At 39.8% G+C, this 24,271-nt stretch overlaps 1 protein-coding gene across 3 annotated transcripts in view; it reads right to left on the bottom strand.

Moving 5' to 3' along the window:
* dpp6a (dipeptidyl-peptidase 6a) overlaps positions 1-24,271 on the bottom strand; it is a 186,377-nt gene that overhangs the window by 132,939 nt on the left and 29,167 nt on the right. The window contains exon 1 of one of the 3 annotated variants that reach the window (XM_051411304.1): positions 3,740-3,805. The exons of the other annotated variants lie outside the window; for them this stretch is intronic. Coding sequence (XP_051267264.1) covers positions 3,740-3,790 — 51 coding nt within the window. The 5' untranslated portion in view covers positions 3,791-3,805. Of the gene's footprint in view, positions 1-3,739; positions 3,806-24,271 lie in introns of those variants that run through there. 3 annotated transcript variants of the gene reach the window in all.

Raw genomic sequence — 24,271 nt, 5'->3', positions numbered from 1 at the left:
GATTGGATTTTCAACTGAAAGAAAAAGAGAAAGAAAAAAACTTTCTCTGTGCATTTTCCCCAAATTCAGTCTGACATATGGTATCTTTGAAAACTTCTGGATCTCCACTATTTTAATTGCCGTTCTGTGGGTTTGAACAATGTTTGGCTGCTCAGTATGAGTCCACCAGTGGGCTGCTGCTCAGAAAGAGATGTTAATACCATACCCGTCACTTCATAGGAAGATTTATCAGGTGAAAAGCATTACAAAACATTAAGAATTCAGGCGTGTGGCTGCAGCTCCCTCGCTTATTACTCTATCGTTTTTTCTTGTTGTTTTGCTGCAAGCACTGCAGACTGCAGCACAACACACACCCCGAGCCCGCTGTTTATTTGTACCTCCAGATGTCCTCAAATTACAGCAGCGAGAGGTTTACAGAAAGTAAAACAACATGAAAGTGAAAGAAGAGAAAGAGGGGGTGGGAAGGATGAAAAGTTCAGATACATTTGCCTCACCTGGACTGCTGCCATCTAAACTTACCACACACGTACAGTATAGACACACACACACACACACAAACAAACACACACACTCGAATCTACGATTGTGAAAAAGCTTTGTTATTACTACAACAACCTGCTGTCATTATCCGATGGCTTTTTAATTTGTTTTACTAGAGGATTCCAGTCACAATTTTGACCCTAGGCCAAGTGAACTGGCCAGAACGCGTTAGCCACGGCTTCACTTAGCACAAAAAAAACAAAAAAATCTATACATTCAATTCCACATTAGTCATTTCTCCACTCAGCTTGTTTTATCCAGTTTTTTATTCTGGCTTGGAAAGTGAAAAGGTTGTGTGAATGACAAAATGAATAAATAAGTAAAATAGAAAACTGTGGATTTAAAGTAATTATTGATTTATTTGAAGAGAAGTAGGACTTAAATGCCACAGACGAGCTGCGCCAGAGACAAATGTCCGCAGAGAAAATCACTTATTCATATTTCAGCCTTTGCTGTGTGTTGCAGTCAATCATCTGTCATTTCAAAAAGAATCAATAGTAAATCTCGCTTTTTTTTGGTAATATATCCCCCATTTTTACAGAACTAATTTGGTACATAGCAACAAATATTTCTTCATGCTGGATGAAACCTGAGTAGAATTTGTATCACAAACCAATCCAAGTGTTTTTCTAATAGCATTTATATCAAAATGTCATTAAAATACATTCCTACACTCTGCTACACACTCATGCCCCGTTCCTTACTTATCAAGTAAAGCATCTCTAGTGTTTAAAGTGAGGAATTTCCATCAAGGATAATAGTTCATGAGCTGGAAACCATTTTAATGTAACAGAGTGAGTGAAATTAGACACATTAGCTGGGAAATGAGACATCTTAACATAGAGTGGCGATGTGTGCTATCTGCCTGGGGAGGTATGGAGGGAGAGTGGAGGGAGAGTGGAGGGAGAGTGGAGGGAGGGGGGGCTTTGTAATAAATCTGGCACATCAAAACCCTCAGACAAGTCTGGATGCTGTTACTGTGCTCCAAATCATCTGATCTGCAGGTATCAAAGGGCTGACCCCAGGCAGCAGGGCATGAGGGACAAGAGCACTGGATCCAGTACATCATGGTTAAAGTGCACTGGTGGCGACTAGTTGATGAAACAGAGCGTACTGAGACCGGGGGATTCAAACTGAAAGAAGACATAGCGAGGAGATGGGACCTGTCAAGATACGAAGCGTCATGAAGCTTGAAGGCAAGAAATTAATTTTTTTTCCACCTAAAAGAATTGGGAAAAGTACTCTCCCTTGTTTCAGTTAAACACAAAAGCTAAAGAAAAGCAACTGCTCTGCTGCTTTTGGCTAGTATGATCTACAAAACCAACATTAAAATATCAGACTGCCCTTATCTTAACAACTGCGGCTGACATGCTGTATATACATAACCAATTTGGCAAACAACCCTCTCATGATCATTTGCAGCCAGGTGAGAGGCATTGACGTTAAAACAAGTAGTGATTAAGTAAAAGCAAATGTCCACATGTTGTGCTTCCATACCTAACACAGATCGACCACATTTACATAAACCGAATAATGCACCTACGGCTAATAATGTCAGTGACGCTGAATTTTAATAATATTCCCATGATTTGACAACTCTCAAATCAATAATCACATTTATTTGAGCAATGGGCTGATTATGTAAAGGCAGTGAAAGCAATTAACAGAATAAAAAAAAACATGAACTGTTTTCTGTATTAAAGCCAAACTTGATAACTTTCTAAATGTTGTTCTCAGGAAGGTTGTGTTAAAGCATTTATTTGAATCAGCTATTGCTGTTATGTGGGAAAATACACCAAATATGAAGAAGCTCATGCTTGATCTGTTTAAAAGACAAATAAAATGCTATTACCAGCCAGGAAAGTAGATGAGTCATTAGAGGACTATAACCATTGCTCACTAGCAGAAAATGGGATTATCTACAACTTTGGGAAATGCTCCAGCATGTGTTTTACAATAGACAATCCTGATTTATCAATTAAAAATATAATGATACTAGCTTGAATTTCACATTTTTTAATTAAACCTACATGCTGCTATTCGATAAGACTCCAACTTGTTCAGTTGCTGACTTTTCTTTCTTGTCACACACCCTAAAATGTGTGTAGAAATGCAACATGTGTAACTTCATTGTGAGCTCTTTTGTTCAAGCCAGTTAAAGACTGCCCCCCCCACTTACACAACATGATCTGAGCAATTTCACCACAGTTCAAGAAACCCCACTAATAGGTGACTTGAATGGTGTCGAAACATGCAAATGCATTTGGTTAGTGCTGCACACGTTTCTGTGGCTACTTTGCTTTAATCTTATTCACACTTGCTTAGTCTTAGTGCATTGGTGCCTTGATTGCACTGGATTCACGTTTTGATATACAGTGCCATTTAGGCATTTAGTTGTTAGAGGGATTAACCTAAATTTATATTACAGTCTAGTGAGCCACCTCACAACCCCCGAAAGTATTTTAGTGCAAAACGTTTCATTTTTGTCATATATCCTCAAAGTAATCTGAAACTCGTATAATTCCCCAAACACGCCACTGCAGCCAAGGCCACTTGACAAGTGTGTTACAGCAGCTTACATTTCATCCCCAAACAAGCGGGCACAAGCACTAAAAGAGTCACTTCTGGCCCAAGCCACGCTCTAGCAGACCCACTGATGTGACAAAACTTTGATGGGCTTCTGAGGGTTCAAATGAGGGGGCTGAATAAGCAAATAAAGTAGATAAAAAGAAGAGCCGATGAACGAGACAGGTGAAAAGTCTAATTTACCATCCAACCTTAGCCCTGGAGCCTTGAGAGATGGTGAATGAGTTATGAAGGAGAGCCCCGGGGACGGCACTGGGTCATCAGAAGAGCAGACCTCCTGTCATTGTCCCCTGACAATATAACACACACAGTCCAATGGCCTGACCCGGCTGTCCACTGATAGGACTGTCCAGATGCACACTAATTATTATCTCAATCAGAATGAGAGCGTTATTCACCAAGACTGACAAAACTGGAAACAATTCAGCTAAAATATGACAAAAAAGAAGGACTACAAGCCTGCTTAGAGTGGATTAGCATCATGCAAACCACATGGGCCTAATAGCACTAATAAAGACATGGCTCCCTAACACTAAGCTGCAGTTACAGTAAAGATCCGGCTCAACAGTTCTTCAGCATGCACACAACAGAAGGAGTGCAGCTTCCGCCTTACCATTTTGGAGGTGGTGGTATCGATCTGCTGGGTCGCAATTAGCATTGACATGACTGAAGTGACAGCAAAAGCTCCTTCGACACCCTCTTCTTCTTGTCTCCTTTTCCTCAATACAGAAAAGTCCTCTGGACTAGTGCCCGAATGAATGGGAGGCTTCACCTAAAGTAGGAGGATTAGTGTAGCCCTCTTCCTCGAGCCCGAGACCCCCCCCCTTGTCAGCTGACTAGGACACTCCAAGCACACTTCCACGTTAGCCAATCAATCACATAGCGACAAGGGTTCTGTCTGATGCGCAGTGATCCATTCGCCAGGATGGGCTCTTTGGAAATGTGTGCTCCCCGGCTTCACTCGCTCCGGCTGTCTCTCTCCCCCGACTCCCCTCTCTCGTCCACAGCGCTCTGCCTATCCCTCTTTGACTTTTCACAGCCTCTCGATCTTTCTCATTGACTCTGCTCCCTCATCGGGTTTATCAGTCTTTGTCTCTCCAAGACAAGTCGTCTTCTCGAACTCTCACTTGTAGTCGCTGCAGTCTCTGTGTTTGGTCACTCTCTCCCTCCCCTGATTCATTCTCAGTCTTATCCCTACCTTTCTCCCTCCCCGCTAAGCTCTTTCCCACGAGAGGCTGGTTTGTACTTTTGGTGGGTTCAGCACCTGAACTAAATTGGAAGGTTTAAACGTAATCTGTCAGGCTGGTCATGGGAGAGGCATCTGCCAGCAAACACAGCCAAACAGCATTCTTTACATCTCCATCGCAGCTTTAGTGAGGCAAAGGTATGTGTGTGTGTGTCTCTGCTTAGAGTTGGCAGTTGGGCAAAGAGACGGAGGGACGGAGGAAGGGAGGGAGAGGGAAACAGAAGGACAGACAGGAAACGAAAACGTCTGTGCTGATAAATTAGCAACAAAATGGAATGAAAAGAAGCAAATACATGTTGTATTTGTAACATGTAACATGTTGTTATGTGATGTCTGCATGACTCAAGTTACTGGATTTTGAACATACAGTGCAATTTATACTAGAGTTTGCATGTCTTTATGTGAATGAGGTGTCTGGTGCTGCCCACCAATCTGCAGATCAATTTAATCAGTCCCAGTGATGGGTTGTAATAAAGTGATGGTGATATATTCATGCCACGAATCGCACCTCATAAATTACCCCCGCCTCTCCGTAAGATTGGTCCTGGGCACGGCACAGGACCAATCTAAATTTATGTAGCCTTTATCGCTACAGTGTGGAAAGCCAAAGTGTGGAAATAGAACGACTGGATGTACGCTACAGTTGTTCAACACTAGCCAGGCCAGGAGCTAGTAAATGAGAAGCAGTGAGAGACTACACAAGTGACACTGGGGCCAGGATCGAAAACAACTATACGGTTTAACTCAGGGCAGCACAAACTTTTTTGATAAGAAAGTTCTTGAAGTTTTCCATCAAGTTTAATTTGCTTGGTCAATATTGGTCCAACTCTGCAAACTTTCTGGGGCAGCTTTGTTTAGTCCAGGAAAGAGCAGGGACAACAAACTGGCTGCTACCATTGCAAGGTTGACAGCAATGCAAGTTAAGTGACCTTAAGTGCAACAGAGACAAGCAGTGCAGGTAGCCATGGTATGGCTTGTAAAAAAGAATTCAGGAACTAAGCTCATTCTAAATAAAACATATTCTCAACTAAAGTCTGTTATTCCTATAATAACCAGCAGCCAAATGTGTTGTCTGTTGATGCCAGTACCAATCTGCCATACTGGATCAGCAGAGAAACGCCTTTTCTGCCACTGAAAATCGGGAAATGCTGATTCTGACAACTTTTCTAACTCTCCAAAACTGATCGAACAATCACACAGATATGTGGATGTGTAAAATTAGGCAGGGTATAAACTTCTTCCTTATGCTCACTTTCTTCACACAGCCACGTCTGTCACCTCCTGTCTGTATAACTGAGCGCAACATCATGAATGCTTTTGAGAGTCATCAAAAAGTGTTTGCATCCCTGATTCATGCTACAAAGACGCAAAAGACACAGCGTTCTTGGAGAGAGATCGGAGAGGCAGTGTGGAGGAGGCTATAATGGCGGGGTTTACGGCTCTCTTTGAGTTTGGCCATTTGAAACAAGTATAAACATTTTCTGCCTTTTGACGGTGCCATAAGACTTAGTTCATTTCACAACCCTTGACTTGATAATGCTTATATGCAACTAATTTGCAACAGCCAATTTGAAGGACTACGGCTGCAAGTTAATTTCGGCTCTGTTATCATGTAATACAATACCCGCTTGTAGCAACTACAACATTATAGCTTTTGTTTTAGAGACTGGCAGCACTTGATGGTGGCCTTAGTTCAATACACAAATAAGTATGCAGCAACATTTAACCGAAACCCTGATCATTCCCTAACCTTAACCAAAGTGTTTTTACTGCCTCAAGACTCAAGATTTAAATCCCAGTTTCTGGTGTCACAACTTAATTGGAAAACCAATTTAGTAATATTGAGGGAAAAGGGTTGCATTTCAAGTATACAAATACATTAAAAACAGACACTTCACAATAAAAATCTGAGAATGAAACAGAAGATGTGTACCCTACATTGCTAGAGGGCTTTTAATGCGTAACAAATTAAGGAACTGGTAGGTGTGTTCAGTTTGCAGTAACATCAAAAGCAACAACAAGCCAACTGCAGGAGCAGATTGGAAAACAGAGATGCCTCTACTAAAATATGATCCAGAAGGCATAAAACAGGGGGATTGGATAGAAGAGCCTCCAATAAAAGCGGTGTTTTCTATTCAGCAGAAGCACATAAAAGGCAATGGAATTTAGAGTAAATACATTTTGGTTCTCCAGGTATAAAATCGACTGTAAAATCATCAATATCTGAGAGACATTTCAGGAAATCATGTTGTAAAGTCTCAGCAGGTCCATCTGGTCCATGCAGAGACCTGGCTCAGGTGCTGGCTGAGCATTTTTCACCTTGACGTCAGATGTTTCACTCCACACAGTTGCTGCTGCTGCCACAGGAAAATACATTTATCCAACATTCAAACCAACTTTAGATTGCTTGCAATTTATGGTTTACAGACTCAACAGACCATGTGATTAGTTGCATTCCAATCATGAAAGCTAAAGTAAAGAAATTAACTTGCTTGATTGATTTCCTTGTTGGATTATGTGTTTGTGTATCAAATTATGCTGACGAATAAACAAATCATGTAATGAAATGTATCAACTGCACATCAAATGCTGCTCAGAGTCAAAAAAACATTTGATCAATACACAAATTTCAACTTTGTTTTTTTTTAAATTTATGTTAGAGATTAATTGGAGCTACGCACACATTATAAATGTTGCTTATTTTAACATAATCAGAAATATTTTAAATGATTTGTTCAGTATTACGAGACAAATTTGAGTCTCTGTGAAGAAAATCCAACGTAAAAAGTTGAACATGTACCAAAAGCCATTAAATATTAAAAACAATAGGTAGTGGAGTGGCAAATCTGCAGTTGGTGGAGCATCCATGGTATCAAACACAAGCCTGATATTCTGTCTGGGCGGTTAACTAATACCTGGATAAGGACACGGTTCCCCACCTCAACCCTTTAAACCCATTTATTCCATTATTGAGCACTGACTTTTCAATTCCCCCAGATCACAAGAACGGAGCGAAGAGACAAAATGAAAAAAGTCCCTGAGGTCTGAAGAAGCACTGAAGGCAATTCCAACATATTGTCTACAAGGATGAAGCTGGACAGAGCCACAGGCAGTCAGGTAAGACTACCCTGCCTAAGGAAAGAAACAGAAATGAAAATCATAATCATATTTTCAAACATTGAAACAAGGGTCAAGATCTGGTGGGAAAAAAACGTCCTGCTTTGGATGCTTCTAATAGGGCAAAACTTCCCACTGGCAAATTTAATCCAAGTATCACTCCGGAAGCAAAATATATTTCTTTAAGTCATCCCAGTGAAAAATGACCATGATGTATTACAAATCCATTTCAGAATAGTTTTCCATTTTTTTGATTAGCAAGCAGTTCAGCATTTTGCTAATTTAATCTGGCCTCTGAATTGAATTTGTATTACGGCCATAGTTAATAACTTGACATTCAGCGTATGACTCTGTGCTATTTAGATAAGTGATGGGCCTTCTTTGAACACCCACATGCTTCGATGCCAAATTGCCCCATTGCTCATAATAAAACCTGTGTCTGAGAGACTCGCTGCCGTTATATTTTATTTGAATTGTTATTAATAGGACTATCTGAATATAACGCCAGGTCCATATGTAGAGTTTCCATAGAAGGGGGAAAAAATATCTTTGGGGAGGATTTGAAGAGATGGAAGGAAGTCTGCAATAGCATTCATGCCACGGCTTGTGAATAAAAGATGAAAGTTTTGACTTGGCTCCAAGTTTCTTCTCTCTTGTGGCTCATCTCAATTACTATAGAGGCGGTTTAGAGGAGAACAGAGTCAGTAAGTACACTTTAAAGAGGAGACGATGTGGAACGCTCAAGGAAATTTTTCATTTTTAATACATAGAGGGCAATGACTGACACTTCAGAAAGAGACAAAAGTCCCTAAACACAGAGTAACATCACAATATGGCGGAGCTCAACCTACATTTTCCGCCGTGCTGAGCGTTAAAAAAGTGTCAAGAAGCACTTCAATCAATCAAAGCAATAGCCTTGCGGCAGATACAAGCTTTGTACACTGATTATGATTCTGTCCTTCATTCTTGTTAAATTTTAAGGCTCATCATTTTTGGTTTTAAATTGTTTTTTTTATTGTGAGATCTACTCACAACGAGCACGGCTCCGACTCTGGTGATAGAAAATCAGGAATAGTGCTGAAGCACTGATCATGCACAACAAGTACTAAAGAAATTGCAAATTGTACTTTAAATGTACAGTTTTTCCACCCATATATATGTGTTTAATTCATATTGTCCATGAATTTAAAAAAGAAATTCAAACTAAATATCTATAATTTCCTAGATTTCTAGTGTGGCTCGAGGTATGGCACTGTCAGTCTGTCAGTTGGTTGGTCCATTACTTTGACTGAAATATCTCCACAACCACTGGATATGACTACAATAAGAGTCATTCTCAGAGGATGAATCCTAATGTCTTTGGTGAGCCGCTGACTTTTCCTGTTGTGCCACTAAGAGTTTGACATTTGTGGTTTGGAGTGAAATGTCTCAACAGCTATTGTCTGGAGGCCCGTGAAAACTGGGTAAACACATTCATGTTCTCCCTTAGGATGAACTATTATTTTGGAATGCAAATTTAAACTTTCATTTATGACCTCGCCTCAAAATTAATGGCATTCCTATCATCCTCAGCTGTAGTTTGTCTTTACTGCTAATTAGCACGCTAATGGTAGCATTTAGCTCAAAGTTCACACAAAGTTGTTGTTTTCTGTGCAAGCAGAGATCATTCAACAGAAAATTAAATAAAGAAATAATTTAACTACATAGTTAAACATTGTAAAATGTAAAAGTAAATTTCTGGATGTTCGGATGTTGTATTTTTGTGTCTTTTCCCCCTAGTTTTACTTCTATTTTTAAAATCAAAACAAAATACCCATAAATGCCGACAAAAGAGAAAACAGTGAGCCAGAGAATTAAATGTAAAAACAGAAGCACATTTTCTATAGGGTTACCATGCACGTTATATCCCTATTGAGTCTAAAAAATAAATGCCTGTCAATACTAATATTTAAAATTAAAATACAGCCACAAAAATATTGAAAAAATATGAATTTACAAAAAACTACACAACAAATAATAAGTGTAGTGTGTGTTAGTAAGAATGTGAAACAGCTTTGGTGTATACATTTCCGTTACATCAGCAGTCGATGATGTGACTGGACGAATAAAAAACGTAATTTTTAACTGCAGAAATCTTTAATTTCTCTCGGATTTCTCACAGTTAAGTAAACGTCTTCACCAATTAACCTCAGTTTGTCAAAGTAAACCTTCAGTGTGCGATTAAACACCTGTTAAAAGAACAAAAAGCTCGGCAGTGACAAAATAATAATTTAATAAGACGTCTGCAGAGAGAGATTAACTTAACTCAATACAGCTCTCAACAAAACAATCTGTCTTGGACCGAACAAATGAGGGACAGTGCTCCTTTTGACTAATTTCCTTTTAAGCCGACTTCTGCTAGACGCAAAAGGGCAAAGTAATTCACTGACACCAACAAACAACTCGACCACTCACTCAGCCGAGAGGGTGTTTTAACCAAAACGCTGAGACATTAATCCAAGGCACCTCCTCCATTAGCCTCAGCTTGTCAGAAGTGAAATTGGAGCGAGAAAAGCCCACTTCACTGGCGTATAGTTAATTTCATGCCATGCTGAAGAGAGACAGGGATGGGCAGAGAGTAAATGCTTCAGGTCGAGGACTTTACAGCACTCATAAATACTCATCTATTAGTTTTGGAATTTAATTCTGCCTTCCACCCTCTATGGAGTTTGGTCTGGATGGGAGGGATGAGTCCAAGGTCAGAACCGCTCCTCAGTCTGACCATTGATCTGGACGCCAGCAGGCCAATTCAGCGGCATATGATTGATGATAACCTCAGCCAATCAGGTAGGGCAGGCAGGAGAGGCCAACAGATGTAGGATCATGTGCACCGCCTTTAATAATGTAAAGGCTTGTCATACGGCGACTCAAGGTAAATGACAGCAGGACCAGGAGGGGGAATGTAATTTCCCACGGAAATGTCAGCCACTACCTGCTGATGTGGTTTCCTGCATCTGCTCAGATTCAATGCGAGACAGATACATGGATTTCATCCAGCTTTAAAGATGATTAAAAACAAGAGCAAAGAACAGAAAGTTAAGTTTGTACAGCCGTTTAGTGTCCAGACTTTAGAGACTTCAAGCTGAGGTTCATGTGGTTACTTTTACCTTGGAACCCCTGACATTAACCAACAACGAATCACTTTACATGTCATCAGGTTTGCAGGTGTTATCAGGTTTTCCAATTACTTTGTCTCTTTCTTTCTCTTTCCTTTATTTTTCTTTAATTTACTCTTACTAAAACTGGATACTTCCTGCTACAGCAAAAGATAAAAGTTTGAAACATTTAAAAACAAACTTGCAAAACTCAAATTATATCAAAAGCTAGAAAACAAACAACAACCACTTTTAACTAGTTTGAATACAATTCAAAACTACTTTATATTGATACTGATAGGGACATTTCAGAATGTAACTTAAAAAGATTTAAATAATTTGCTTCGTATCTAAGGCAAAATTTACCTAATGTGAAATGTGTTTGGCAGACATGAGCATTACAGTATAACTTGAAATTTTAGATTATAGCTTTTCTATGTTGTACTGAACTAAAGCAGATAAGCAATGAGATATTGTGAGAGAAAAACATATTGCAATTTAAAAATAAATGAAATACAAATATTTTTAACACTATCAAATGTCAAATTTATTTGGTTTTCATTTTCCTCTTCTTTTTTTCCCCTGCCATCCTATGAATAAAAAATGCACTAAACTTTCTTGGCAGAATGTTCCAATCTTATATACAATGACGAAAACAATTTTTTGGACACAGCTGGTCACCATGGGCAACACTCAGAACTTTCATCTGGTTTTTTTAGATCCTCAAGGTGCAGTTTTAAATTTAACTCTAACAATGAAATTCTTTACGAATGCAAAAAAACGTTGTTTCCTTTCCGTCTGGTCTTGAGCCTGGTCACCATATTGCTTCCTGCAGCTATAATTTAATTTTGCTTCTGTCGCCCTGTGACCATGACCTTATATCATAAACCCTCTGAACCTTTCAGGGCTAGCTTCTGGCCAACAACAGCACAATAACTATCCATCCTGGATGGAGAGCTACAAATCCTGGAAATGAAAAATAAGTAAAGGAAAATTCCACCCCAAGATACCACTTACACCAGGAGTAATGATGGATTACTTCTTTATCTCAGTGTTTCCACTTTCCCTCAACCAGTCTCATCTACTTCAGTTGGTGTGTTCCTGCTTGTATATAACAGATGACAACTCTTTGCATTCAGAATGTGTAGAAGAGGAAAAGTGAGCGATAAGAGAACTAGAGCTTTTCCAGTTGAGGAAACGACAAATCAAACAACTTGAATGCATTTTGCAGCTTGTGGTTTTAATGAATTATGATCTATTGAAGCTGCTGCTGCAGGAAGAATTTATATTATCACTATGTTTATACTAAAGAAAAATAATAATTTCATTGCTCTTTAAATCTTTAAGACTGAAACCACAATATGATTTATTCTGCAATCCAACTAAATATGAATCTTTCTAGAAATATCTCAATGTGATGACTCATCATTTAGATTTGGCCTGTTTTTTGTGGAAAGAAAATCGCTGTCAGTACACCAAAAAGCAAAAAGGCCCCAGAATTATAAAGGCTTTCACTAGCAGCTGTTTTTTTTGTGTGTGTGTGTGTTTTTAGGAGGCGTTTTCCTTTAAAAATGTTATCAGTTACAAAGTCATTATGCGTGCTTTAGAAAATTGGCTGCAAGTTAAACAATGTCAAAACTTCAGAGTTGAGCCTTTGAGAATACAGAAAATGTTGGCGTAGCATAACAAGCGGGGTTCTGCCGCGTGGGTTCGATCTTGAGGGCCACTGGGGCGAAGGATAAAGAGATATTGTGTGAGCAGCAAGCGGATAGCGCCGGCGAACCTTGGAGATCTCAACCACTGCACCGCTGACAGGTACAAGTGGAGGAAGAGGATGGGGGGGGGGTGAGGCTCAACGGAAGGTAGTAGAGGAGGATTGGAGGCGCTGCCAGTCAACCATCCCCTTGTTTCCTTGTAGACAGGTCCAGATACCCCCCCTCCCCTCCAAGTCCTGTTCTGATTGGATTCTCCACACTTTTCCCCAGAGATTAGAGTAGGGGTGGGAGCGGGTACACAAAAGGGGGGATACGCTATGGTGGACAAAGAAATAGCACATCCCTCTATCTCTTCTCCTGCTCCACCTCCTCCTCTGTGTGCACAGCGCCATAAGCACCATGGGGATATTGAGACAGACATATCCCTCCTAGATGAAAGGGGCATTTCAGTCACACAGGCCCCAAAGGTAAACGTGGTCTGAGTTAGCAAGCAGCTCCTCGTTTATTGTGGAGCGGGAGCGGGACTCAAAGGCACCATAACACCACCAAAGCAATAAAGGGCAACTGCTCTGTTCACACTTCTGACAAGCTATTTGTGGCTCTACCAGGCCATAAAGACATATGCTTATTTGCGATTGTTTGTGAAGCCCTAACAAAGTTTGTCCCTGTAGAGGTTACTGTGGTTTCCCTCCATCTATTTTCTTTCACAGCGCAGCAGCAGCAGGCAGGCATTTCATTTGCAGATATGAAGCCCTGTCGGTGCTCTCGCCTTATCATTCATTATTTGTGCAAGTGATTATGCATGAGATAAACCTGACAGTTTGAAATCTCTCTCTACCCTCCCTGGAGGTTTGCATGACAGCACTTAGATCGTCAATATTTTGTTAAGGGTAAAGTCATGCACATTGTAAGCTGCAAAAAACAAGGCAAATATTTGCCAAATCCTATATAAAAGATTCTTCAAGGTGCATTTATTACAGCAATCTGCAATGCTTCAACACATCTGATTAACTATGCCACCTCTTTCAACCTGCAGCCTCCTCTCTCTTTTGATAAGAACTGAATAAACACGCTGCAGAAATAATACTCCAGAGTTTCGACACGATCCCTCACTCCAGGTGTCACTATATCTCAGTAACAAATACAACAATAAACGGAAGGCATACAGCACCTTCCCCTAATGATAACTGAGAGCCGGTGCAGTTACACAAACTCCTCAGACAGGAGCCACTGTCTTCACAGGGCGGCCATATTCATTTGTATTCCTTTCTGTGTAAGAGAGACATGCAAAATGTCAATGACAAATTTGTCTAGACGCCATTATCTCGGTCTGGATTCCACAACAGAGCCGAACTGAGGCTCAGTGTGGACGCCCGTGGTTCATTTTAGCAGGAGCACCACAGAGATGTTGATATATTTCCCTGGGGACAATGTGGCTTTCTCTACTGCAAAAATCCTTTCCAGAGAACACATTTTTGCTCAATTTAGCGATGAAGCAACACAGTCCCGGTATTCATTTCCCAGACTGTGAATTTCAATGAGTACCTTAGTTACAGTGAAATCTACATTGGAATAAGAGCTAATTCTGCAATTATGTTGCAGTCTAAATTGGAGGCCAATTAGTGCGCTATACAGTAAAGTGAAGATTTAGCTGTAAAAGCGTCACTTACATTGACAGATGTTTTGCTTGTCTGTAGTTTCATGAAATACATAAAGAAAGTTCTAATTAACACCAACTTTTGCTAAAGTTTTCTTTCTCAGAGGCCAATTCACATTCTGCTTACTAGTTTGCCTACTTTTCATATTACAGTACAGTGTGAGTGGATGAAAACAAAGGACATTTTTTATTTTATCTTAATTAAAAAAAATAAATTTTGACAAGTACATCTTTTAAAAACCGGGGTATGTACAGTAGCACATGAAAACCCAACAAACAGAGACAGGAATACATTTGCATATCCTAATTAAAAAATACATCAGTCAGGTCATTATGCTCAAACTGCTTTCTATTCAGTTTGTGTTCAGTGAGGTAAACTTTTGTTTTCTTTTGTGGTCCTTTTTTGCCGTGGTACTTCCCCTGAAATGTCAGCGATTTCCAGGAAGTTGTTGTGTAATAACAGTTTGGCTGATTGGCGTAGGACTCAACCCTCCACCGTAGAAGCAAACTTCACTTCACACATCATCTTTTGAGACCTGACAAGTACATATTCCACCAAAAAGTTATATGAGCACTAATGGCCATCACACCTTTAAAGTGCTGTTTTACTGACAATTATTATTGGTCAAAAGTAACAGCCTGTGTTTTGGTTTTTATTTAACGTCCCTGCAGGACGTGGTGCAACTCAGTGTGCTTCTCTTGGCTTCCTACTGTATGTTATCTCTAGCTGTTGCCAGGGCTGAACAAATTGGCGGCATAATTAGCTACTGTAACACAATAATCATGACTATTTTGAAAGATATTGTGAGCATGATTATGAGACTAATAAACCACATGAGTTCTTCTTAACCTCTTCTTATCTATGAAGAGCCAGCTGTGCATGCAGGCTTTTCCTCAGCAGTGCCCAGTTTCAGTAGGCACAAATAACTTTTTTTTGCTTAAGTAGAAAAACAGCTTTTCTCAGACTTTTCTTTTCTATTTTGTTCTTATTGTGTTTTGGGGAAAATGATGAAATCACAAACTCCAGATACATGTGATTAATCTGCTGCTATAACAACCTCAACTCTTCAGGATTCAAGCAACATTTTGGAACCTTGCAGCAGATTTTCCCCTATTCAGCCACCAGAGCATTACTTAGGTCAGCAGCTGATGCTGGGCCATGAGGCCTGGCTCGCATTTAGCATTTAAGTTCATCCAAGCATGTGGGATGGGGTCGAGGTCAGTGCTGTGCAGGCCAGTCAAGTTCTTCCACACCAACCTGGAAGAAACCATTTATTACAATTACAGGGCCTGAACCAGCCCACTTAAAATAGGTCAAGACAAAAAGTAAACAAAAGGGGCATTTTTGGTCTTTAAAACTAAATATACACATGCATATATGCATACATGCATACACACATACATAGAAGATGTAGAGTATTTAGGGTTTCCCTTTAAGTGAAGCCACTACAAGTAATGGTAGAAGAGAGTGAGAATGTGGTCAAGATGAGGATGAGAGCCAGAGACAGGCAAAGAGAGAGACCGAGAGGGCGAGATACTTGGCATTGACTCATTTTACTGAGTGCCAGCTGAGAAATATGGCTGCTGTCCCTGGCACTGGTCACTTCGACTTTGACTCAGAAAGACACAAAATGCACATAAGTTATGTTGCTGTGCCATTAAAATATTCTGCAAGTTTAGAGTAAGTCTCTGCAAAAGAGAATGTGAATCAGTGTGTGTCAGTTACCTCTTTGGAAATGTATTAAAGTGGTTGTGTATTTGGTGTAGTTGTATTTTTCTGAATTAATATGATTCAAGTGCAGCCTGTGGTGTAAAACGGTGGTGGTGTTGGTTTTAGATGCATTTTTAATGAACAATCTCACTTTGCGCCAACAATAGTGACAACAATAGTGACAAATACATTGGTTTCCTTTGGCTGCTTGACAATAAAAGCCCCTCCTCGTTTCAAATATCGAATGCTTTTAATGCAGCGGGAAATGTTGGGTTGGCATAAGCAGTAGCTTAATGTATAGCTCTTATACAATGAGGCTGGCAGACTCCGCCACCACTAATAGCAAAACTACTATAAACAGTAATTCAAGAGTGTAAATACATTGAATCGGCATTGCTTAAAAAATTATCATCAAGAGTGGGGTCTGCTTTAAATAAAATATATGCGAAAATATATATATAATTATGACTTTAATCAAGAAAAAAGGTAATTCTCTGGTCAAAGGTCAAATCATTCTCTGGTTCTAGCCTTTCACTGTGAAAATGTGCTACTTTTATCTGTTCTATATCATTTTACTCTAATCATATTTTGGGTTGTGAACTTTGTCTTCAGCCAAGATGTTTGCTTTTTTTTTTTTTTACATTTTATAGGCTAAACTATTTATAAAGTAATTGTAAAAAATAACACATGAATTCATTACTAATATAAATAACTGTTGCTCTTTGTTGAGACATGTAGTGGCAGCTTGACATGAAAGCTAAGTCTACAGTGGAAGAGGCAATTTTCCCCAGCTCAGCAGATATGACAACAAAACAACAACAATCATCATCTTATTTGGTCCCTTTTTAGTCAGTTACCTTATTACCACTGACTACCACTGAGAACGACTAGAGCATTAAAAGCTACTCCCCCCCACTATACATTCATTGTCATCACCACAGTTAATATTCCACACATCCACACATTTTTAACTTTTCCTCCTAATTACTTTCCTGTAAACTTTTGAGAGGCAATTATCTTCTTCTTCTCTCCACCTCTCTCACACACACACACACACACACACACACACACACACACACACACACACACACACACACTATTTAAATTCCAGAGGCAAGCTTTGATCACCAGTACATTAGCTTTACATTAGAAACAATCATTAGGGGGACATCATCCCCACGACCAATTTGCCTTCGGAAAATAGTAGTGCTTGAGTGTGCTGCAGCCCACAGAGGACCAATGAGCCACACCAAACTTGATTAGGCCTCATAGTAATGTATCATTCCTCCTGGCCAAGGCTTTGTAGATGAAGCACTCGTCTTCATATTAAACGCCCTATCTGGAAACGGCTAGAAACTAGAGTGGACTCATTTTCAAAAATCTCTTTGAGGAGGTTTGCTCTAGCAGAGAAGAATGTGTCAAGAGATAAATGAGTAATGAGTTCCACGTGTTCAGTCGAGGCTATTGAGATAAATCCCAGGCAGACATTTCAGGTTTGATTTTCAAAGAGCCACCACTGAGGCTGTGGCTACTTGGTTTGAGATGGCACATCACACTGTCACAAGTAAAACTTTAAACATTTTTAGACGGCAGCGCTTAGAAACATATTTTGAAAAGTAACAATTCTTTCATCGGACATGTTTTGATGCATGGCTCAAGGAAAGAAAAGCAAGCAGATTCTTTCTCATCCAAAGAGAAATTGTACCCTCTATATAAATGTCCTCTCAAGGTTTCAGAACAAAGGGATAAGCTAAAGAGACCACATCCCCTTCACGCCTTCATAGTATTAAAATCATCTTTAATGTGCAGTGACAGCCTATAAATAAAGTATACCTTATGAAAGTCAATAAAAAGAAAACCTCCTCGAGCGTCACTGACATGCACTATCCCATGTAGCTGTGATGGGCTCATTTTAAGAGCATAAAGCCTCTTCATCACCAGGCCTCTCCATAAACGGCTATCAAATCTACCTCACGACAGCTTTATGAGAGCATAACGGCCGCCATTTTGCGACTCAGGGTAACTTTCAGGGTGCAGATGGGAGTGAACTTTAAACTCAGCAGGGAGCGAGCAGCAACGTCCAGCTGACAGTGGGGATGGCCTGCCTGATGTTTGATTAAGAGGCACGTTGACCTTTCTGAGGCTCCAGGGGGCGCTGAGACACGCTCTCACCTGACAGCCTGCGAGTCAGAGCCTTCTCATTATGGCCCAAATCTATCAATCTACTCGGAGGCTTTTTCTCTCTTGTTCGCCGGGAAAAATTAAATGCCACGGGTTTGTGGAAGAGAAGTACGCTTTGAGGAAGCTGTCATTGAAAGAGAAGAGTCGAAGGGTAAATGTAGAATATTGAAAGGTGTGTTATCAGGTTAAGAGAGGACGGGAAAAAAAGAGAAAGGATGGATGATTCAGTGTGAGATGTGGTGCATGCCTGTGGAAGCCCAGTATGGCTGCTACAGCCTCTCAATGCAGTTACTGTGATCCCAAAGCTGAATGTCAAGCTCTAAAACACAGATGAGTCAATAACTAGAAGCTCAAACTACTCTCATACCATCTATGGTAAACACAAAGGAATCATCTGAGCAGAGCACTGATGCCTTTAGAGATTATAATTGATGGCCAGGAAGAAGCTGAGGAGAGTCAATATGGTGTGATGAATTGGACCTGTAAAGTGGCATTGGGTGTGCGCCCCTACTGTTCATGACAAATTGGCCATGTCAAACTCTAGGTATTTCCCTTAAAATCAATACATACTGACAAAAACGCTGCTGAGGCCAGCTTTAGTTTATAACGACAGAGACAATACAGACAGGGGTGCAAACTGAAGTCCCAGAGACCTTTTTTACACAATAAACGCAGACCAGAGCGGGGTAGTGGGACTTCAAAATCAATATCAATATGTAGTAATTCCTTTAAATAATAATTTAACAGCAGGCTGAAAAGAACTAGGTGTGGTCTCTGTTGCACCTATAAACACACCCAACAGTGATGTTATCATGTACTGACCACACCCTGAACTATATGTCTACAACACTGGCCATAAAGTTAAACAAGATTTTCAGCTAAAGTTGCCCTTTAAAGCTGCTCTAATCAATATTTTTTATAATAACAATGCATCAAATATAATGTGTAATGTCAAAGGGGTCACACACAGAGAATTATTATCCAACACTGCAGTTCCCTTCAGCTCTATGGAGGAACATCTTTCAGCACCAAGTTTTACAGTAGCAACTTCACTAGGCTCGATGTTAGCTGGGTTTCTGACAGATGCTCCGGCCTCCTCCAACAATGCAAAGTACATTGGTATGAACTTGTGTCTTTCTCTACAGTATGTGTTGTATATAGCCCTGCACAGGGTGTACCCCTCCTCTCGGCCATCCGCACCACTCTCGTAGCCCAGTTTCCAGCAACAGCAGCTGTTTGTAAAAAAATAAAAAAATAAAAAATAAATAAAACTCATTGTATTGTAGTTTTACAGCAACCAGCTGGTGAGGAATGAGGAGTATGACAATCCCCTTAGGAACTGTAGTACCAAAACAAGGATAAAAAGAGAATGAATATAGGACTAACAGTTAGCCATAGCAATCCTATATGGTAATAATATGTTAATGTTGTGTTTACAGCTTGCTGTGCTGCCCCCAGGTGCATAAATAAATCTAATGCAGCAATGAAGAAAACTCCTCACCATGCATTACCAGCAATTTAAGGAAATAACGTCTGATGAACATTTTAAGTGTGATGTTGATCCACACAAGCAAATCTGAGGGATCAAGTTGGATTAGGTCATGGGATGAATATTTCCCAAAGTTACCGTTTTCCAAAGCTACACTGTCAGGCAGATCAGTCAGGACTCAGGAGGAGAAAGAGCACTTCTTTGCCCGCATCATTTGAGAGAAAAAGTACCCACTGGCCACCTTTAAAGCTTGATTTAAGGCGAGGGAAGCTTTTACTAAAATACTTCTAGACATCAGTATAGAAATGTTGGTTTTCCGCCATAATGCAGCCACTGTAAATCTTCCTTGTTGTTCTACACGTCTTGTTCTGTGTTAACAGTTCTCTGAATGTATGAGTGTGTGTAAAAATGCACCAGTGTGCCACTAGGCCCATACTGTACTGCCGGGGTGGATACCTGCCAGTGAGCATCTGCCTAATCAGTGGGGACTGGCAAATGAGCCTAGGATGCTACTGTAATCCATTAATTCAGCTTCAGTGAGCGGCCTGTATGAAACACTAAAGCGCAGAGTGTATGGTAGAGGTTCACTGTGTCTGTGTGTACTATACAGTATAGACACTAAACTGCTGTAGCTATGCAGAGATGTAATATTTCAACTGCTGTAGGTGGGTGTATAGCAACTGTTAGAGCATGCAGCAATAAACTCCTGAACTACTTTATATCACTTGCTCATATACTATGATAAAAGCAGCTAAAAGGTATTGATTCCTGTCCTTTATTACCAAATTTCATCAGTTAAAACATTTGGTGTTAAATCAGCTTACAAATTTACTTTTTTCCACTCATTTAATGCAGTAAATCAAACAGGCCTTGTAAACCAAAAAAGTACAGACTCTCAGTAGCAGCTTTATGTGGCAGAGTTTTGATAACCTCAACCTTAACCCTGCAAAGTTACTGACTCTGGCAGCAATGGGGGATTGTAATAAATCTTGAAAGAAAAGTATCTGCCTACATTGAGAAGGCATTTCACCTCATTTTGACTCCATGCTCTCCCTCGCTGCTTTTCATTGCTCCAGCCTTTTAAAGAATGAGTTACCGCTGGCTATCAGATGCAAAATGTTAGTCTGCTCATACCCGTCAAACCTTGCATTTTATTGTTGTTGTTTTGGGATTATGTTCTCTCGCTTAACGAACCACATCACACCTCACTTGGAAGACGGCTGAATCTTTTTGTGTTTTCATTGTCTGAAGAAGAAAAATCTCCAGATTAAAAAAAAAACGAATGAAAAAACTGCTTTAAATATGCATGGCATGATTGTGCCCTCACTGTAACATTTAATGTGTAGAGAAAATGGAAGTCCGTGAGGCATTCCAGAGGCCTCCAATTAATTCAAATGAATCCCTAACATCCATATCATAATTAATAATATATCAGCCAAGGCGTGGATGCACAAAAGTTAATTTAGCAGTGCAGAGCCGTCTCCCAATGCACTGTGAGGTAATATTCTTCTCATGTTTAGGGAATACACAACATTCCCCTTTACAACAGGTGCTTTTTCATTTTCTGTCTGGCTAGCTTTAATGATCTCATTAGACAGCCACTCTAACCGGGGAACTGCCTATGGCACCTCTGCCACACGACAGGGAGTACAACAACAGTGCAGAACAGGGAGGCCCGGCGTCTGTCTGATGTCACGGTTGTAACAGAAGCTGCTTACTTACAAGATGGACAAGACTGAGAGTGTACTAGAAAAAAGGCTAATTGAATTCCTTGTGTATGGCCATGCACACAGCCCTCCCTGCTGCATGTAGGCTGGAGAAGACAAGCTAAGAAACCTGTTAGACTGAGTTGTACATCATTACCCAGAATTCTAGCCGGCAGTTTCCCCAACTTCCTCTGCCAGGAATCAAATGGCACAGATTAATCATAGAATGCCTGATGGCAACCAGCGGAGAGAAAATGGTCCTATTGGCTGATCATAAAGCTTCTACAACAGACACTCCTACAGTAGAAAAGCACATAACATAACCTCCACTTCAGAGAAAAGCTTTGAATCTTTTTGTACTGGTAAAGGTTGCATTAGTGGTATATATTTACATCCTACGCTATTTTCAGACAAAATTTCTCATTATTGTAAATTAGATAAAAAGAACTTCTTGAGATCTAAATGTCTTCACTTATAATTCCATTATAAAAAGACACTATGTTTGCTTTGTAGGGGCAAATTTCAATGGCTCATTTTAGAAAATAAAAAAATAAAAAAATCTTATATCAGCCACTGACACAATGAAACTAGAGCTATTTGATGAGCAGAAATTAATCAATAATAGGTTTAAGTTAAAATACCAAACACTTGCTAGTGTGCTGCTTTTCTCTGTATGTAAACTAAAATATCCTAGAGTTTCAGGCTGTTGGTTGGACAAACACATTAGAGGAAGCTGTCAAGAGCTATTTCACTGCTTCTGACATTTTAGAGACCCAATGGTGGCAGGTTTTAGAGAAAGTCAGGAAATAGGAACAAAACTTGAATGTCATTTGAAGGTTGAATGTCAAATGGATACCAAGCTGGAAGATTTCCATGTGCAAATTCATGACAGGATGATTTTTCATCTGCACTCTGTTTTGTCTGTGCCTTCAAAGCCGACACTGCTACCTTTAGCTGTTGACGATTCTAGTCAGAGTCCGAGTGAGAGAGAAGTCTGTTTGCCCAGTCTCACAGAATGCAGATAATCTTGGCAGTGTTTTGGCCAAATTGTTTTCCTCAGCTTCGTTTTTAATAGGTTTCCAAACTCCCTCATCACGTTGGACTGTGTGGGCCAATTTGAAAGTCAAAAAATTGGCATTGCATGTTTTTCCCCCCTCTCCATCTGCCCCACTGTCTGCCAGTCATACTCACTCATTTTGCCTCTTTCTATCATTCACCTAAATTCTCCTCATGTTTACTTTGTTCCAAAGATTATACCTGCATTAAAACACACAACCTTTCAACATCTGTCCCTATGTTACTAAGCTTATCTGCAGCATGTATCTTGGTGTATCTGTAACTATTTAAACATCTATATATATATATACACACAAGATGGTAAGCAATGTAGTGATGTAGTGAGATGTAGTGACTTCAGACAAATTGAGTTATTGAGTCGTCCGCTTGTTCATTCTGCACACACAGTCTGTCTGTGAAACGCAATTACACTCAATGCCATGAGTAAGTGGTGGAAACTAGCCTATCATGTCAGAGTCCTAACGAGTGTTACTGAGGGAAACCATCATTAATGCCGAGCACAAACACAGCGCTCCTCTCTGCAAGGGGAGGAAACAGGCCTTCATGAGAAGAAAGGCCGTCATATTTTTACTTCCAATTGTAGGTCGAGATAATTATAGTATGAGAAACAGAGGCTGTACTTATGACATGTAATATACTGATATTGTATATACTGTACGCACAGATTTACTTCTCCACTACGTAGACTTCTGGCAAAATACAACAGACTTAAATTAGCCTGTAATTGCAATGCTGTGAAAGTCTCATCTAGACGCCTATCAAAACATTTCCTCTTCAAAATCAGAGCCAAACCTCACTACGCCAGCCTGAAAGCACAAAATATTTGCTAACTCGTCCCGATTTTGAGTCGCAGCACTTTTGGCACAATCCATATCTCAACTGTGTTCAAGCTTAAAGAACCATACTGGTGGTTTTGGAAGTTTTACCCCATTAACTACAAATTGCATACACAGTTATTGCTGTCCACTTTCCAAAGTATAACATATGCTTTTAGATTAATTTTCTTCCTTGCAGGCAGTTTCCATTAATTTCAGGGCACTAAAAGAAAATCAACTTGCAGAGACTTGAAACTTGCTTGAGATAGGTAATCCATCACACTGAATGTTTCTTCACCTTTACTTTTTTTTTGTCAAGGTTATGTAGTAATGCAGTTGTGAAGGAAACGTAACACTGGTATGAAGGAGTGCGCTCCGACAACAGCAATGCTTTCAATTTGAGGAATGGATAAATGTACATTTTGCTTTTCACAAAAAAAAAATGTTTTCTATGACATTGGTCATGAATGTAAACTGTCCTGTGGCTGACTAAAATTTCTAGCATTTTTGAATTAACCAACAAGTACATATTTCAAAGCAGTCAAAACTAGTAGAAGTAGAAACTTTCAGCAATGTCCGGAATTTACCTTTTAATGCATCCCTCTCATCGAGGTAACCTCATCGTCACCTCCAATATTTTAGAAACTGTCCTTGGTAGTGCATCCAAGAAACTGAGGGAAATCTCTTGACAACTACTGGGTAGGCTGCCATGAAGTTTTCTTTCAGACATGTCTACCCTGTGGATTAATTGTAACAACTGTTTCCATCTAGCGCCATCAACTTGCCTGCAAGTCAATTTCCAGTTACACAAGACGGGATGACATCCTATGACCTAAGTCAGAATTTTTTTCAGTTTGAAAGATGGCAGTCTGGCTAATGGAACATGTGTCCAATCAGGTGTACAAATGGGATGTCAATCATCTAATTGGACTAAACAGACCACTTGAAATTACCTTTGTCGGAAGCAAAATTATCCTGTCGGATCACAAAGAGAGAGGAGACTAGCGTTCAAGTCAAATCAAGTAAAATTTTATTTATATTGCCCAAAATCACAAATCACAATTTTCCTTCATTCAACGCCCTCAGGGCATTGATTGCAAGGATGAATGAGTTTCATTCTGTAGTAAATTAAATGGAAATCACTGCCTATTTTGGGGTGAATGCATTTAACATCTTTCACAAAATTCTTATACAGTATATGTAATGTAAAGTGCATGTGGAACCATGCAAACTAATATGGTCCTTTAAAATACTACTCTAACTCCTCTGACTCTATATGCCTTATATGAGAATAGAT

The sequence above is a fragment of the Dicentrarchus labrax genome, unplaced genomic scaffold, assembly GCF_905237075.1.
Source record: "Dicentrarchus labrax unplaced genomic scaffold, dlabrax2021, whole genome shotgun sequence".
Classification (NCBI taxonomy): domain Eukaryota; kingdom Metazoa; phylum Chordata; class Actinopteri; family Moronidae; genus Dicentrarchus; species Dicentrarchus labrax.
This window is presented reverse-complemented; position numbering and strand designations above follow the sequence as displayed.